Source organism: Glycine max, chromosome 11 (genome assembly GCF_000004515.6).
Source record: "Glycine max cultivar Williams 82 chromosome 11, Glycine_max_v4.0, whole genome shotgun sequence".
Taxonomy (NCBI): Eukaryota; Viridiplantae; Streptophyta; class Magnoliopsida; order Fabales; family Fabaceae; genus Glycine; species Glycine max.
The window spans coordinates 4,175,295-4,192,728 of NC_038247.2; the positions used below are offsets into that span (position 1 = coordinate 4,175,295).

General features: G+C 33.3%; 1 protein-coding gene and 1 pseudogene across 3 annotated transcripts; both read left to right on the forward strand.

Annotated features, from left to right (window-relative positions):
* The first annotated feature begins 1,327 nt into the window (after positions 1-1,327).
* Positions 1,328-7,720, forward strand: LOC100807023 (triacylglycerol lipase OBL1-like; annotated as a pseudogene).
* Positions 7,721-11,819: 4,099 nt separating this feature from the next.
* Positions 11,820-17,222, forward strand: LOC100808084 (heterogeneous nuclear ribonucleoprotein 1). Of its 3 annotated transcripts, none has more exons than XM_041006626.1 (14): positions 11,820-12,093; positions 12,973-13,204; positions 13,336-13,425; positions 14,125-14,190; positions 14,286-14,351; positions 14,457-14,542; positions 14,688-14,733; positions 14,901-14,955; positions 15,210-15,286; positions 15,504-15,663; positions 15,746-15,870; positions 15,941-16,045; positions 16,543-16,683; positions 16,950-17,222. In XM_041006626.1, the coding sequence occupies exons 2-14, from the start codon at positions 13,184-13,186 to the stop codon at positions 17,007-17,009; spliced, it is 1,098 nt and encodes a 365-aa protein (XP_040862560.1). In that variant the 5' UTR covers positions 11,820-12,093; positions 12,973-13,183; the 3' UTR covers positions 17,010-17,222. The 3 variants fall into 3 exon arrangements, with proteins under 3 accessions (XP_040862560.1, XP_006590658.1, XP_014619332.1); XM_006590595.4 differs by lacking the exon at positions 11,820-12,093 and adding an exon at positions 12,519-12,792 and having other exon boundaries at positions 12,955-13,204; XM_014763846.3 differs by lacking the exon at positions 11,820-12,093 and adding an exon at positions 12,519-12,792.
* The last annotated feature ends 212 nt before the right edge of the window (positions 17,223-17,434 follow it).

Genomic DNA, 17,434 nt, shown 5'->3' on the forward strand with positions numbered 1-17,434 from the left:
TTGAACCCCTGCCCTCCCTTTCGTCAAACAATAATCTAATGGTCGAACCCATTACTATCCTGGATTGGAAATGAGACTCCACTACATCACCTCCCTCCAAATTGGTGCTTGTTTAGTGGCTAGGCTTGGCCCTGAGGACTCTACTTACGAAAATTGGGATGATATGCAACAAGCCTATAACCTTGAGGACAAGGTTATTCTTCCAGCTGGGGGTGTTGATAGCAACAACACCACTCGAGCTAACAGGCCCAGAAAACCACCAACAACTCACTTCAATGATTATGTGTAAAACGGGTGATTATAAAATTACTAATTACGTTGAAGAAGATTCCCCACTACCTTGACCACACTTGTGTTATAACCACCTAGAAGCATATTACAAAATTTGTTAATACAACTCTCGTGCAACAAATTATCCTTTGTAACTCACTATAAATACCACAAGAATGAATAAAACAAAGAAAGAAATTTATCAGATGATTTTTAGTTCCTTTTAACATATTAGTGTCCTAATAATTTTCCTTTCCAAGGGTGTGACGGGTTGAGGTGCCAATCCACCAAGATATTTATGCAATAATGAATACTCCAATCAAACCATTTTGTTTCTATCAATTTTTTTTAAGAAAATACTTTCAAATTCTTCTCTTTTAAAAACTTATTTAAACATCTTAAAAATATTTAAAAAGTAATTATTCAAAAAATCATTTTTCACAACAAAACAATGTTAAACTTAAAAACAAACAATATGTAATTCTTTTTTGTGTTTTTAGTCATAAAAAATGAGAATAAATCACGTGGTTCTGGCCGGGATCGGAATAAATGATCTGTTTCACTGTTTTTTTATTTTTGTCCTTCCATCACGCCATTGGGCCGTCCAATTTTAAGACATTGCAGTAATAGTTAAACCACAACATTACACCATCTGCAATAAAAATATATCAATTAACACTTAAGAATCACATGTTAAAAATACATTGAGAGTTAAACACTTAAACGTGTAATATAATTTCTACCCAATAAAAATATTAATCCATTAACATAAATATTATGAATTTACGTATGATATATGAATGATATAATTGATAATCTATACTATTAAATAAATATAAAATTATTTTAAATTAATTTTATTGATATAAAAAATTGAGTTTGCGGTCAACAAATCTTGAAGCGTATACTTTCGAGTAAGATTGAGAGTATCTGTACTATGAAATTTGACTACACAAAGAAAAAACTATACACAAGAAAAAATATTAATATTTTATAATTAATGCATAACTAACCAATAACCATGGGAAAAAGAATTGCATCGCAACTATATATATATATAATCACTAAAGGTGCAGGAAGCCTTATCATTTTTGTCCCTTGCTCTTGTTCTCTAATTGGCCGAGCCAGAAGCCAATTTATTGGAGCTTGTTGGGAATGGCGTCGAAGCCGAATGACAAATGCAACAAAGGGTTCGCTGACAGCTATATGCTGTTGAGCCCTGAAGACGCTCATTTCTTCGATCTTCTTCGTGTGCTGTATTCCCGTAACTTGGGACACCGAAAATTCGTGGACAGCAATGCTGAGGGTTCTTATGAGGGAAGCTTCCGCAACAGATGGCTTATCTTCGTTTCTTTGGTGCTCCAGAAGCTTCTGTTGTTCATCGCTAAGCCACTTTCGTTCTTCGGCTCTTGCGTTGAGTTCTTCATCAACCTCCTTGTCCTCAACGGTGGCTTCATCATGATCGTCATTAACTTCCTCTCAGGTTTTTAGCTCGACTTCCAATTGCATAGATCTGAAGTTTTTTTTTTTTTTTTTTTTTTTTTTTTTTTTATAATTAATTTTACAATTGCTTGAAGTTAGTCCATCTGCTTCATGCTCATCAACTGTTTTATGCAAAGCAAAACTTACTAATCTTGCTCTTCCTTTCTTTGTGGGTGAAAAGTTTGTGGAAATCTGCGTGCACCCTTCTATATATCATTTTTCTTTATGCCAAAAAATTTCAAAAGAAGAAAAAGGAAAGTAAATAAACCCTAGTGTTTTTTACAAGAGTCGTACCTCAATTATTCAGATTCTCCATACACCAAGTTCAAATCTCATCCATGGTCCTTTTCTTAGTGATGTTCATGACTCATTTTATCCCATATTTTTGGGTAAATACTCGTTATATCGCATTGATTTGTCTTGGTCTTAAATTAATTTTGATCTGTTTCTTAAGAGAACATTTCGATGTGTTGGAGTTTCGAAATTAAACTTAATGTATTTTTAAGTTTGAGTCATATCATAGATCATTAGACGTTTTAACCTAATTTAATATCCAATATTATTTTAAAAAATATAACTCTTTTAAAGAATTATATATTAACGACATATTTTTGTTACTTAATAAATAATGTTGTATATAACAATATAAAATGATATTATATAAAAAAAATAAGTCATCCATTGACCATGTACAATCAATCATAACTCAAAATGCATAATTAAGTTTTTTAATTTTTAGGATCATTATTTTAAAAGTTATATAAAACAATGATTTTTTTTAATAATTGATAATATAAAATTATTTTATATGATTAATGTGATCATTAAACTCATATTATATTTATATATTTTTTTATTTGATAGTATTTATTGGAATATAATCCTTAATTGTAATCTTATGTTATTTCTAATTCTATAATTTAATTGTGTATAATATTAAAGTTGATATACTATGCTATAAACTAAGGTGATTTAATCCTATCCCGTATGTTTTAGATCTTGATAAGGTTAAATCCCAATTGGAATTCAAATTCCCCGACCTTTGGATTTCATAATGGCCACATATCTCTTTCGAACCCAATTGTTCAACTCCAACCTCCAACCTCCAACCTCCAACCTCCAACCCCCAACCTCCAACCTCCAACCTCCGTCGAGTTCACGCGCACGAGTATGACGCAGGTCCATGAGTTTTATTTTTTAGTGATATGAAGCATAATTTCTTTTTTTTAGTTCATTTAATGTACGATTTTTTTTATCGCTTTATTCAAATCTAATAATTAAAATAAAGTTCTTATTTTGTATCCTTAATTTTTTTTTTTTAAATTTTTGACTGAAATATTGAGGATTTATAGCTAATGCTTTATACTTTGAAATGATATTTAGACACTTTTTATTTTATTTTAAACATTTCATCAACATAATTTATTTTTCTCTAACTTTTTTCGTCATTTAACTCTTTTTTTTTATCACATTATATTATATTATCTATCATGCTTATTTTTTTCCTCTCATTAAATGGTAAATAACATTTGGAGAGTTGAAATATATTTTCTTTTATACTTTACAGTATAAATCGAGAAAATGAAGTGATTTACTTGAAAAGTTATCGGTGGTATTTTTTTAAATTTTTTTGAAAAGTATAGTTGGAAGTGAGTTTTGATTTTGAAGAAGTGAATTTTTTTTAAAGTGAAGTATAATGTTTCTGAAATAGTTTGTTGCGTGAAATGATTTTAAGTTAGCATATAACTTAAAAATTATAATACAGGAATTTAATTAGTTGGTTGAACGGAATGTATAAAAATAAAGATTAATAATATATTTTTTTATACTCTCTTTTTTGAATATTCTTTTTATTATTAGTTAAAATGGATTAAAAATTACTAATTTTGATAGAATTTATTTCTCAATTAATATTTATCTCTCTTGATTATATTTATGATGGCCGTTGTGGGCGGGGATAGGGTTATACATGGAAGGTCTTGGATAATGATTGATTATTATTTATTAATGTAACTTCATGCAAGGCGTAACCTATTCATTAGCTAAATAAAAAAAAAAAATTTATTAAAATTAATAATTTTCAATAAATTTTAATTAATCATAAAGAAAGTATAGTTAATATTCATGTGTAAGTATCCAGTCTACATATCAAATAACTTAAAAATTGTAATATTCATTAAAATTTGAATCTCCTACTTCTATCCATTCATAGATTGAACCAATGATCGAGGATTCCAGTGAATCAAATTTAATAACGCTTAGTAAAATTTTAACAACAAAATTAACTTTCTTAGTAACTATGTATTTTTTTTTTGAAAGGTAGTAACTATGTGTTTTTTGGACGGAAAGGTAGTAACTATGTATTAAGTAAATTGAAAATATATTATTATTATTATTATTATTATTCACATCACCAAATCCACCAATTGTGTCTCACTAATCAGTATCATTTATTAGGGGTGGGTAAGTGAGCCGGTTCGTCTTGTATAAGGTTTATTCGCATAAGTTTGTATTGACAATGGATCGTCTCGCATTTTTTTTACACGGATCAAATAAATTGGTTCGTCCCTGTCCCATGGACCCTTGGATCAAATGGGCCGGTCAGTGGACCTAATTTTAAAAGAATTTCAATTTCAATAAAAATACAACACAATCAAATTAAGTTCAATATAAATGTAAATAAAATTTTAACAATTAGTCAATTATATCAATAAAATAAATAATATCTTAACAAAAAAAAAATTCAAGCAATAAATCTAAGATATAAAACTTAAACATCTCCAACAACAAATGATTTCATATTTGAAACAATAAAATTCTAATGCGAGCAACTCACGGATCCCAGAGGCCAAACTCGCATAGTTTGCCGATTAAACGGGACATATCCAAAAATAATATAATCATGAACCGTCTAAAAAAATTGATCTGTTACCCACGTAGACCACGATGACTCATTGCATGTGGAGCATGGAGCATAACACAGACCCGGGAGAGTCGATCTCCGACATTAAATTTCATTTTTTTTTTCCTTTTTATTTTTAGAATAGATAGGCTTGCCCTGCTTGCTTGTTTAGGGCCAGTTTGACATTATAAATTCATACTCGATAGACTCATAAATAATAAATAATACACTCCTAAAAGCTAATTATTGATATGCTATGACGTAATTAAAAAAAGTAAAAATTATAAGTAAAATAAAGAAAATAATTCTTTTTAGTTTTTATTTTTATTAAATTGTTTTATTATTTATTGATTTTTAAATTACCCACTACAATAATCATTCTTTTTTAAGTTTTCATATTAAATTAATTAGATTAAATTATTAATAAAACAAATGATGATGAACTGTTTTAACTTTGCATTTTTACGCGGTTCAATCAAAATGTTCATTCAAAATCATAGCTGCGCGAAACATTCCAATCAAACATAAGTATGAATAATCTATTTAAAGAGAATTCCTTTCACATCTAATCTAATCTAATCTAATTAATTATTGTAAACAAAACAGGTCACCTGGTCATCCCCGATCGTAATGCACCAATTATGTGTCTTGCATCGGAAATTTGGACACGCGAGTAAAGTTGGATGCCATCACGCGGGATGACTGCAGGTACTATGTTGCATTAGCTATGATGGCTTCAAAGGCATCCTATGAGAATGCAGCTTACCTTAAATCTCTAATAAAATATCACTGGAAGGTAATTAATTAACTTATTTTGTTTTGACATTTTCTATCTTCTCCTCAGTTTAATCAATTTCTTAAAATACATCCCTAATTAATTTTGTTTTGAGCTCTGTGTCCTTACAGATGGAATTCGTGGGATTTTTTGACTGCTGGAACGGTAAGAACTAAGAACTAAAAATAAGCAAATCTCATCTGCATGCATGTGTACATGTAACTTATAGTTAGTTTCAGTGAATAGTTGAGTGTTAAAAATGCTAGAAGATGTTCTTAGCAGTCTTTAAAAAGCTTCTGTGGAAGAATAATCATGAAGGAAAAATGTGCTTTAAGCCTCTCAATTTTCGGTCAAAATTAATTTTAGTTTCTATATTTTTATTTTTTATTTTTGTAATTAGTAAAATTCGTGTCTAAGAAATTCCGGATATATGAGGAAGAGCTAGAGACAGAATTACCATTATAGTTGTAAAAAATAAGAGAGTAAAAATTGTTGTTTTAAAATTATAGAAACTAAGATCAAATTTGGATGAAAATCTAGAAATCTAAAACACATTTTACCCTTACCTGAATGATGATTAATTTTCGTTTTCAACCTTTCCTTGCACATGCCAGATTTTCAAGAAAAGCCCACAACCCAAGTCTTGGTTGTTTTGGACAAGCATGAGGACCGCGATACTTACGTGGTGGCTTTCCGAGGAACGGAACCCTTTGATGCAGATGCATGGTGCACTGACCTTGACATCTCATGGTACGGGATTCCCGGCATTGGAAAAATGCATGGTGGCTTCATGAAAGCCTTAGGGCTACAGAAAAATGTGGGGTGGCCTAAGGAGATTCAAAGGGATGAAAATCTTCCCCCCTTTGCCTACTATGTTATTAGGGACATTCTAAGAAAAGGTTTAAGTGAAAATCCTAATGCAAAGTTGATTATTACGGGTCATAGTTTGGGTGGGGCACTCGCAATTCTCTACCCTACGATCGTGTTCTTGCATGATGAGAAGTTGCTGATGGAGAGGTTGGAAGGGATCTACACTTTTGGGCAACCAAGAGTTGGAGATGAAGCATATGCACAGTACATGAGACAAAAATTAAGGGAAAATTCTATCAGGTATTGCAGATTTGTTTATTGCAATGATATAGTTCCGAGGTTGCCCTATGATAACGACTTGCTCTTCAAGCACTTTGGGATCTGCCTTTTCTTTAACAGGCGCTATGAACTCAGGGTACGTATGTTTTTCCATTTTGAATTAATCTTTATTTGATTTAAGTGTTGATCTGCATTTGAATATTTTAAGTACTAGTGGACAAGATGTTGCTTTATAAGTATTTTTCAATAAAACAGAACAAATATTTACAAGTTGATCAATGAAAATATAACACATGCAGTATTTGTCACATGTACATTGTGTATAAGAGTGGAAATATAGGTCAGGACAAACAAGACTTAGTCGGAACTTGTTTAAAAAAATTCAAGGCTTAAATTAGGTTGGTTGCCGGTTTATCAATGGAAGTGGCATGTGCTTTTTTCTCACAATCATGATGCAGTCTGACTCTGATAACATAATAAACTCTAATGTCTTGGTTGTTATTTCTCTATATTTTACTTTTTTTTATTCGTAGAAATTAAAATAATTAAAAAAATTATAACAATTCATACATCTTCTTAAATCAACTAAGTTAAACTCCTTGATTTTTTCTATATTTTGCTAACTTCAGTATTCTCTATCTTTTTCTTAAATAATGAATTAAATCCTTTTTTCTACACACAAGAATAGATATTTTTATTAAACATGTATTTCATATAGCAAGTTGGCCCTATATATGAAGTGAACAATTCATTGTTTAATTTTATTGCAGATTCTCGAAGAAGAGCCTAATAAGAATTATTTCTCGCCATGGTGTGTGATACCCATGATGTTCAATGCTGTTTTGGAACTAATAAGGAGCTTTACCATTGCGTTCAAGAATGGACCTCACTATAGAGAAGGATGGTTTCTTTTTGGCTTCAGGTTGTTTGGTTTGCTGATTCCTGGCTTACCTGCTCATGGTCCACAAGATTATATTAATTCCACTCTTCTGGGATCAATTGAAAAACATTTTAAAGCAGATTGATGTGTCCGTGTACTGTACATGATCATTCCGTACCACTCCATGTGTATGGTCATGCAAACTAAAATTTACGTGATATATAATCAAGTTTTTCAATTTAAATAATAATAATAACACTTGATTATGTATGTGAAGAATAGTTAATATCATTAATGAGATCAATGTGCAGTTTGTTTATTTCACTACAGGAAATGGTTGACCAAAAAATTGCTAACCAGCATTTGCTTGTGACATTCAGTTTATTATTGTCAATTTCCTTTATATATTTTCACCCTACCTGAATTAAAGATCTTTTACCTGTCAATAACAGTCATTGGTTGATTCTATGCTATCGAGGCAATGGAGCCACCACTTTAAAGCAAGAGTAGGGTTCTCCGGAAAGTAAATAAATGAAAAAAAAAAGAAGAAAAAAGATGTAATCTGAACTCCTTTCTCTTTAGCTGCTAAACCCATTTATGGAAAATTTGATACAGTAATTTCAAAATCACGTCATTTTAATGCAAACATATTTCTAACACAAACACTCTTATTGACCATATTTTTTTACACAAGAACAAGTTACGTAAAATTTGGTACACCCCTTAAATCACAACATCAACAAAAATCACTTCTTCTTTGAGCAACTTCCAAAACTAAGTATTATGAAGGTAACCTACAAAATGTGAAGAAGATGATAATGGTTGGCCTAGACCGGCAACCTTGTACTCTGTGTCCTGTTACCATCAATCAATTGCTTGATTGTATCTGAAATTGCACGCACAACCAATGCATAGAGCACTTGATAACAGTAGTAAGCAGACAAAGCAAAAATGCCAACCCCATGACATGACCCTAAGCCAAGCAAGGAGTGGAGATATAATGGTCATAACCAAAACTGAAGAAACACTTGCAATCACCATCATGATGCAGACTAAGATTATTATGAGGAAGGTCCCACTACGCTGAGGAAGCATTGTTCCCAGCAGCCACAGTGAGAAGTACAAGAAAATCATCAAAACCATAGCCATCATGACATTGGGGTGTGCTATGTATAAAGCTTCTCTCATTGGTGTGGTCTTGAAGGCAATGACACCAAACAACCACTGGAAGAGTTTGTCAAATATATCTGGTGACTCCCTGAACCAATTCACCTCTTTATCCCTAAAGCATCAAAGCAAAATGCATGTTAGAATAGAACACAGGAATTTGAAATAGTGATTAATAACTAATTACCTCGTCGGAATTGAATTTCTGGGACTATAATTCATAGCATTCGTTTGTGACATCCTTTCTCTACTCCTCTAAAGAAGAAAATGTGAAAGAGCTGGATTGCAGTTGCACAGAGCGAGGAGATTATATTTATACTTGGGAGAATGGTAGGTGTATTGTGATAACGGGGATTTTCTTATGCTTTAATTTGTTTACTTTGATACGAGGAAGTGTTGATATTAATATTTATATAAGAATATAATTTATGAAACAGAGTCAAAGAGAAGCTCTTAAAAAGTTTGAAATAGCATGCAAAATCTTCAGCTACTGCACCATTAAGGGAACGTACTAAACGTATAGTACGTATTTAATTAAGATGCCATTTGGTAACAAAAATGCCAAGTTTTTCCACCCTCAAACCGTTATCTGGAGAGATCAATAGTCTGAAAATTGATGATGTTTGGTGTACTGATGAGGATGTTCTAAAAAGGGAGGCCATTAATTTTTTCAGGAAACTTTTTCAAGATCAGAGTCACTGTAATCCCAATGGAATTGAGTTTGATAATTTCAAGATCAGGTCGATCTCTCTTTGAATCTCTTATCATATCTGTAACTATAAAAGAGGTCAAAGATGTAATTTTCTCTGAGTCATTACAAAGTCCGACCAATATTTTTTCAAACATACTGAGATCATATTGGTAGGGATGTGTGGGATATAGTGACTCACTCCTTTTCCAATGGATGATTAATCCAGCTTTAGCAAAAACTCATTGTTCCTATCCCGAAGGTTGACAACCCTACTAGTCTCAATGATTTCCGTCCCATCCGCTTGTGCAACATACTTCTCAAAGTCATCTCCAAAATTATTGTGTCGAGAATCCGACCTTTCCAGAGCAGTTTTATTCCCGACAGAGGCACTGGTGATAATGCTTTGATAGCACAGGAGATTGTTCACAATATGCATAAGAAAAAAGGTAAGTTCGGCTATCTTATGCTTAAAATTGACTTCGAGAAAACATATGATAAAGTGGATTGGGAATTTCTTCGGGTAACTTTATGTGAATTTGGCTTCCCTTATACTATTATTGCCTTGGTCCTGAATTGTATTACGTCTACATTGCTGGCTTTGAGGTGGAATAATGAGATTATAGAAGGTTTCAATCTAAGCAGTGGGCTTTGTCACAGAGATCCCTTATCTCCTTATCTTTTTGTTCTATGCATGGAGAAGTTGGCCCTTCTTATCCAACAGGAAGTTGAGAATAACTCTTGGAGTCCAGTGAGAATGACCCTTCTTACAAAGAATGGCCCTAGCATATTGCATTTATTTTTGTCGATGACTCGCAGATTTATTTGTGGTATATCTTGGAGTTCCACAACTATAGTCATTGGAGCCCACATGCTTATTTATTTGAGTTTTATCCTAACTTATATGATGCTCAATTTTTTTATTTTTGTCTGATGTAGGACTTCAATTCATACTTATAATCCAACATCAGACACCTTATTTGTGAATCTGATTCAACTTGTGATTTGACACTTATAAAAACTGGCACAATTAGTTCTCATGTGCATTATCCTTTGGTGAATAAGATTAGGAGTTTCCTGGATCTTGATTGGCGCATCCACTTCTAGCATACATACAGGGAGGGGAATAACATTGCAGACTATCTTGCAAAGACAGGAGCTGGTCAAGTCTCGCAGCTTGTAATCTTGGAATCCTGTCCTGCTGTTCTTAAGCCTAAGTTATTAGCAGATGCTTTAGGCACTTACTTTGTTAGTTAGACACAGCTAGTTTTTTTTTTTAGCTCTTTTTCTGCTTTTTGTCCTTTTCGCTATCTGCTGCATAAAAAAAATTAAGGTGCCATACTGGGGTCCACTTTATCTGTTAAATAGAAAAAACAAATAATAAGAATGTGCAGAAAGAAAAGTATGAGAAATAGAAATATAGTAGCACAATATTTTGTTTTGAAGGTCGTTTGAAATGAACGTGTGATTACCCGAATTATACTTGAAAGTATAAAACGCGCGTCAAATATAACAACATTGTGTTAATGGTCCAACGGACACTTGTGTTTGCGACCTGCAAATTTCGTTCTTGTGTGACAGTGACTTTTTATACTTGCAAGTATAGAACGTGCATGAAACAACATTGAGCAATTGAATTGGACACGTACGTCCAAATAGAAACGTCACAAGATTTGTAGTCATTTTCAATGGTGAGACAGAAAACTATTACACCAGACAAATAAGACCTTTATAGTTTGGTAATCTTATAATAAAACATTTATTTATATTTTTAAAAAAGTTTATTATATGTCAAAATGAATTAATAACATATTAAATCAATTTAAAATTTTCTAAAATTTGTAGACTTGATATACTAAATAAGAATTTTTAATTTAATGGTTAGATGGATAAAACTTAGATATTAAACCACCTGTATATGTAATTTTTAATAGATTACTAAACTATGCATAACAGACACACACACACAAAGACCTAATAAAGGCAATTTTTTTATATTATAGTCCTTGAGATTATGACCGGTCTACAAAACCGTTTTTAATATTCTTTTTGTTACATATTATATTATACGTTATTTAAAATATTTAATTACCTTAAAAAAATATAAATTATGTTTTTCAATAATACTCTTATTTATTAATATTTTATTTTTTAAAATAAGAGTTATTTTTTAATATTATTTTAAAGGGAAAGGAAATATTTAGAGCAAAATTATAGCAACACCTCGAGTGAGTTTGCTCTAAAAGGAAATATTTAGAGCAAAATTATAGCAACACCCCGAGTGAGTTTGCTCTAATTATACATGCACCTCGTCCAATTGAGACCATTACTCTGACACCCCTCCTTTTAACAGTGTTACCGTTTGTTAAGTTTTTAAAGAAACTTACATTTATATCCTGTTCTTTTTTATGGAAACCCAAAATTATCCTTCTTCTTTTACTCGTGACAACATTTATATCCTGTTCTTTTACCCCCCTGATATCCTCCTCTTTGACAGCACCGGCCTTGGTGAGGAAATCCTCGAGGGTCATCGCAGGAGCCTCGCTTCCGTTGGCATTGACGACGTTGGTGGAGACGACATTGTTGATGGGGTCTTGCGGCGACGATCTTGCGATAGCAACAATGGTGTGGGATGGAGGGGAAGATGATGCGGTGGTGGTGTCGGAGGGGATGAAGAAATCATCTGGTATACATGTTGTCGTGATTTAAAGTGGTAGTTTTGTTTGCTTCCATGTTTGTGCTGCTTATTTTAGTTTGAGGTTTGGGAGTGGGTTTGTCGATCTGTAGCTTGGACTTGGAACGACGCCGCAGTGGCCACCGGAGGTGGAAAAGCTAAGAAGGTTCTTGTTTAGCAGTTTTACACACTTGTTTCTTTGGCTCCTTATCTGTTGCAACGTGGCAATCCTAGTTGAAATCTGGGCACATGTTTAGATTTTGTATATTACTTGTTGTCATGTACTAGGTTGGTTTTTTTTTCTATTGGAAATTCGTGTGTTCTTTATTGTTTTTGAGTATTTTGTGTAGATTTGTTCCTCATATACTTGTTTGACGCTTGTAATATTGCTAACAAGTTTTGGGATGGGGTTGTTTTTGGGTTAAAAAAATTATTAAAACGCATGTGCCTATCATGTGATCACAAATGTAGACGGAGTTAACGCCGTTAAGGGAGGAGGGGATGCAACTGTAATGGAAACTGAAGAAGTTAGAAGGTTTTTTTAGTGTTAAAATAAAGAGGGAATGCATCTGCAATTAGTGTAAACCTAAGGAGGAGTTGCTGTAACTTGCTCATCCTATTTGGTTAATTAGTCGGTTCAAGGCGAAACCCGGTAACGGGTCTGGTCCGGCCCAGCCCAACTGCTAGATGCGAATATGCAATTTTGCGAAGTGGGCATGTTATAGATGGCCCAATAAATGAGAAAGAGAAAACAAGGAGCGAAAAAGCGTCACGAGCGAGAGAGGAAGGAAGAGAAGAGAGATAGGGAGAGCGAGCGTGAGAGGAAGATCTTCGATTTAGGGTTTTCAATTTCGTATTCAGCAAGGTCAGTGAGCGCCTAATTCACCGAATTTCTTTCAATTCCTAACAATTTTTTTTTTTTGTTTTCTGTTACCGTAGAACTCCAACCCCCAAAAGCTGATTTTCATCTGGTAGTAGTATATGATGATGATGATGACAATGACGATTTTTGTGTGTGAGAAAGAAGTGTGCTTGTTGTGTGCAGGCGGCGAGTGTGAGATTTTTAGAGAGAGAGAGGTGAGAACGCTGAGTGCTCTGCTGAGAGATTCCATTGCCCCAAGAGAAGGAAGAGGAGGAGAAGGTGGATATATATATATATATTTTTCTTTCTGTTTATTTATCCTCAGAGTGGTGGATAGGGATTTTTCCCTCTGCAGCGTTCCGTTCCTTTCCACTGTGATTTGTTGACGTTTCTGATGGAGCAGCGAAAGCTTGTGGTCAGTCCTGCACGTCCAATTTGTTAATATATATATATATATATATATATACTTGTCGATTGCATTAATCGAAATTTCGACATCGTTTTTTTTTTTTTTTTGCAATTCGTGTTCGTATAATTGCGCATTAGGTTTTGGGGATTCCGTGGGATGTCGATACTGAGGGATTAAGGGAATATATGAGCAAGTTTGGTGAGCTGGAAGATTGCATTGTCATGAAGGTTAGCCGTTGCTTTCCATTTATCTGTTAAGTGTCGTTATTTTTCATGTGCTATTTATGCTTGTCTACCATGTCGATAATAAATTATTTATTATTTATATCTATTCTGTATATTTCAATTATCCGTTTGTTTGTAATATAACTCAATCCCATCTATACTCCTATTTGTATTGAATTTAATAAAAACTACTTGCTGCTTGCAACTTTTCAAGAAGAGAAAAGGCCAAGTGGGTGAGTTTCTTTTGATGCCCTTGAAGATGTTTATGTTCATCCAGCTGACATGTACCTCAAAGTTTCATTAATATGAATCCATTTAAAGTAAACATCCATTTTGGTATTTAAAGATACAATTAGTTTAGTTTTCTAATAATACTAAATATTAAATACATCAAAATGGTTCCTCATTGTCAAAATTTGATGTCAAAGGGTTGTGGTCACTTTTTTCTTCTCCTTCTGCTTATTACTGATTATGAAGGAAATGCCTTGTACAATCTTTATAGTTCATTATTCATGGCTTATTTATCACAAGTTTGGGTGCTACAAGCGCACAGAGAAATCAAGAGAAGAAATATCAAGCTGGTTATGCTTTATTACTTCTGTTGAATGTGAAATATAATTGTCTTGTACAGGATCATGCTAGATTGCCCCTACACTATTAAGTTTTCTGGAGGCACATTTTAATCCGCTTTATTTATTTTAGGAGCGGTCAACTGGACGGTCTCGTGGTTTTGGATATGTTACATTTGCTTCAGTGGATGATGCTAAGGTAATTAGTTCCTCTCATCTTTCAAGTGCTCATTTGATACACCCTATATCATGTCTACATGATATATCATGATTTTGATGACTTTCTTTCTGCAGGAAGTACTATCAAGTGAACATATTATTGGTAATAGGACGCTGGAAGTCAAAGTGGCAACACCAAAGGTTATAACCAAATTTTTGTTTGAAACTCTAAATCTGGTCTGCTTCGTGGCTGGTTGACTTTTTATATAACTGTACTGCTTATTCTGCAATGCTTTCATATTAAAGGAGGAAATGAGGGCACCAGTCAAAAAAGTTACTAGAATATTTGTTGCCAGGATTCCACAATCAGTAACAGAAGCTACTTTCCGAAGGTATACGAGTATGTAGTATCTTCATTACAATAATCCACACTAGTGTTTTTTTCCTTTAGTAATATTTTCTTATGTTGAATGTATACGATGAAGTTTGTATGATAGTCTCACAACCTTTCTTATATTTCTTTTCTTTTTCTTGCAGTCATTTTGAGAAATATGGTGAAATAACAGATTTGTACATGCCAAAGGTACTTTCCTTCCTGTGATTGTTATTGATGCAGAATTCAAATGCAGTTTGCATGTAATTTTTTTTTTTGTATGTATGCAAGCTGTTGAATTCACATTTAGCTGTACAAATAAATTGCAAACTATAAACTTTTCTTAATTATCGATAATTTACCATTTTTCCCAACAGGATCAAGGCTCCAAAATGCATCGTGGAATTGGTTTCATCACTTTTGCAAGTGCAGGTTGGCCATCTAATGTAGCCTGTGTGTTCTAATCTTAAGTTTCCGTGTGTTTTAAAGTGTATGGAAGTTATATTTTAATTTCCCTTTAATTTATCTATGTAGTCATGTGGGATCTTGGTTATCAATTGGAAAAGTGAAATTTTGACTGTACCTGCTACTTGCATTATTTTGATTTACTTTTTTGGTTCTCGGACTACTGAAATATTGTGGAGAGGATGTCTCAATCACTATAAAGAAGATGTTTTGTCTTGCAGATTCTGTGGAGAATTTGATGTCAGAAACCCATGAACTGGGAGGTTCTGCTGTGGTGGTTGATCGAGCTACTCCTAAGGCAAGAGTTTCTTTAGCTTGTCATTTTACTGTAGAATATTTTCTGGATATTGCAGAGTAATGTGTCATGTGTAACCAAGACTTGTTTTAATCAAATTAATTAAATCTTACTAGTGGATTTCATTTCCCTAAACACGTGCATTGTTTAATGATTAAAGAATATCTTAATATTTATATTTGTCCTTATCCTTTTAGTTATCGTATGTTCCTTTTTTCAGGATGATGACTTTAAGCCAATGGGCAGAATGCCGCCGCCGCCACCGCCACCGCCACAAGGAGGAGGATATGGTGCATACAATGCTTATATCTCAGCAGCCACTAGATATGCAGCACTTGGTGCTCCTACTTTGTATGACCATCCTGGCCCAATTTATGGAAGTAAGCATCAAGCACCAGTGTTCAATTAAAATGACTCATGTTGCTTCATACTGACTAGTGACTACCCTATTTTGTGAATTAGGGGGAGATGCTCGGAGAACTAGTAAAAAAATTTTTGTCGGCCGTCTTCCCCCAGAAGCAACTTCTGATGATCTTCGCCAATATTTTGGAAGATTTGGTCGTATATTAGATGTTTATGTTCCAAGGGTAAGATATACAAAAAATGCATATATGAGTGTTGGGAAAGCTGAATAACTTGATTTTGTTTTTTGGGTAGGATCCTAAGAGAGCAGGTCATAGAGGTTTTGGATTTGTTACTTTTGCTGAAGATGGTGCAGCAGATCGCGTCTCTCGAAGGTCTCATGAGATTTGTGGACATCCGGTACTTTGATTTAAATTTGCTGCCAACTGTTTTTACTACCCTACTTTCATCTATTATAAGTTTCTGTTTGTCCATTTTTCTGTAATTGAAATTTAAATGTATAGATGTGGTGGAAGGGGATCTTTGTGGGTATGAGGTGGAGATTATTAACTCCCCCTTCTTTAAAATGCCCATTCCTGTTTAGAGCATTGTTATTATTCAAATAGCCTCACTAGATTTTTAGAAGCTTAACTAGTTGGTTCCTTCAAATCATGAGAGAACGAGTCTTTAGAAGTGTGGATTTGTAATTCTGTTGTTACTTACAGAGATCTATGACATTACATCACCGTCTACAGTAATTACATACCTGTACAGTAGACCTATATAGTTCATGTGAAGGGTGAATTTCTTATGACATGTCATCATGCTGGAATGTCAAGATGATTTGATTAGACTTTTTGGTTTATTTCTGTTTTGGTTTAAATATGATTTGATTAATTAACAGCTTGCACCTGCAGGTGGCAATAGATTCGGCTACTCCTGTTGATGATGCAGGGCCCAGTGGGAATTTTATGATGAATAGTATGGAATCTTTTGGGGGATATGGTGGTCCTGTGCGATCTTATGGGAGGATGTATGGTAGCTTGGACTTTGATGATGTGAGTTTATACATACTGGTGATTTTATGGCCAATAATATATAAGGGAAATGGAATTTGGAGTTTTGGACAATTTGTCTAGAATTTGACCTGCTTAGCAAGTACATTATCTTAATATGAAATATTTTAGTTTTCTCAGTGTAAAAACAACGTTAATCAGTGGTTGTATTGATGTTCCTAGCATGTAATCACATGCACTGAAACATTGAAGTATTGAATCTAGTTTCATGTTTTCACCTTTTGAGTATTTATTATTTTCTTTTGCAGTGGGGTTATGGAATTGGGAGACCATCAAGAGCAGCAGATTGGAGGTATAGACCATACTAGTAGGACACAACTTATCGGTGCCAGCGAACTGTGGTGTTGTTATTTAACTATGATTTTTAAAGCTGTGTAAGAACTATGGATTTTATTTTATCCATCGTAAACAAGAAATACTTTTTTCTTTTAACATATTGTTATCTTGTATCCGTTTGTAATAGTGCAGATGATGGAAATATGATATATTCTAGAATGACGATGTTACATTTCCAGAATAAATTAGTCATTTATGCCCTTTTATATTTTCGAACGAACGAACCTGGTTACACTTTTCAGTCATCTTTTTGTGGTCAAAGTCTGTATTAGTCACACTATAAGTACGTAGGGGAAAATGTGAAAATATAAAAGGACGGACGTTGAAAAGATGTTTCTAAATATATACGTATGTTCCAACTGATTCTATTTTATTACTCGTCGAAAACTCGTGTCTA

Coding starts and splice junctions, on each gene's coding strand:
- LOC100808084 (XM_041006626.1), top strand. CDS start 13,184: ATGGAGCAGCGAAAGCTTGTG. Junction 14,956..15,209: donor CATCACTTTTGCAAGTGCAG/GTTGGCCATCTA, acceptor TTTGTCTTGCAG/ATTCTGTGGAGAATTTGATG. Junction 16,046..16,542: donor ATGAGATTTGTGGACATCCG/GTACTTTGATTT, acceptor TTGCACCTGCAG/GTGGCAATAGATTCGGCTAC.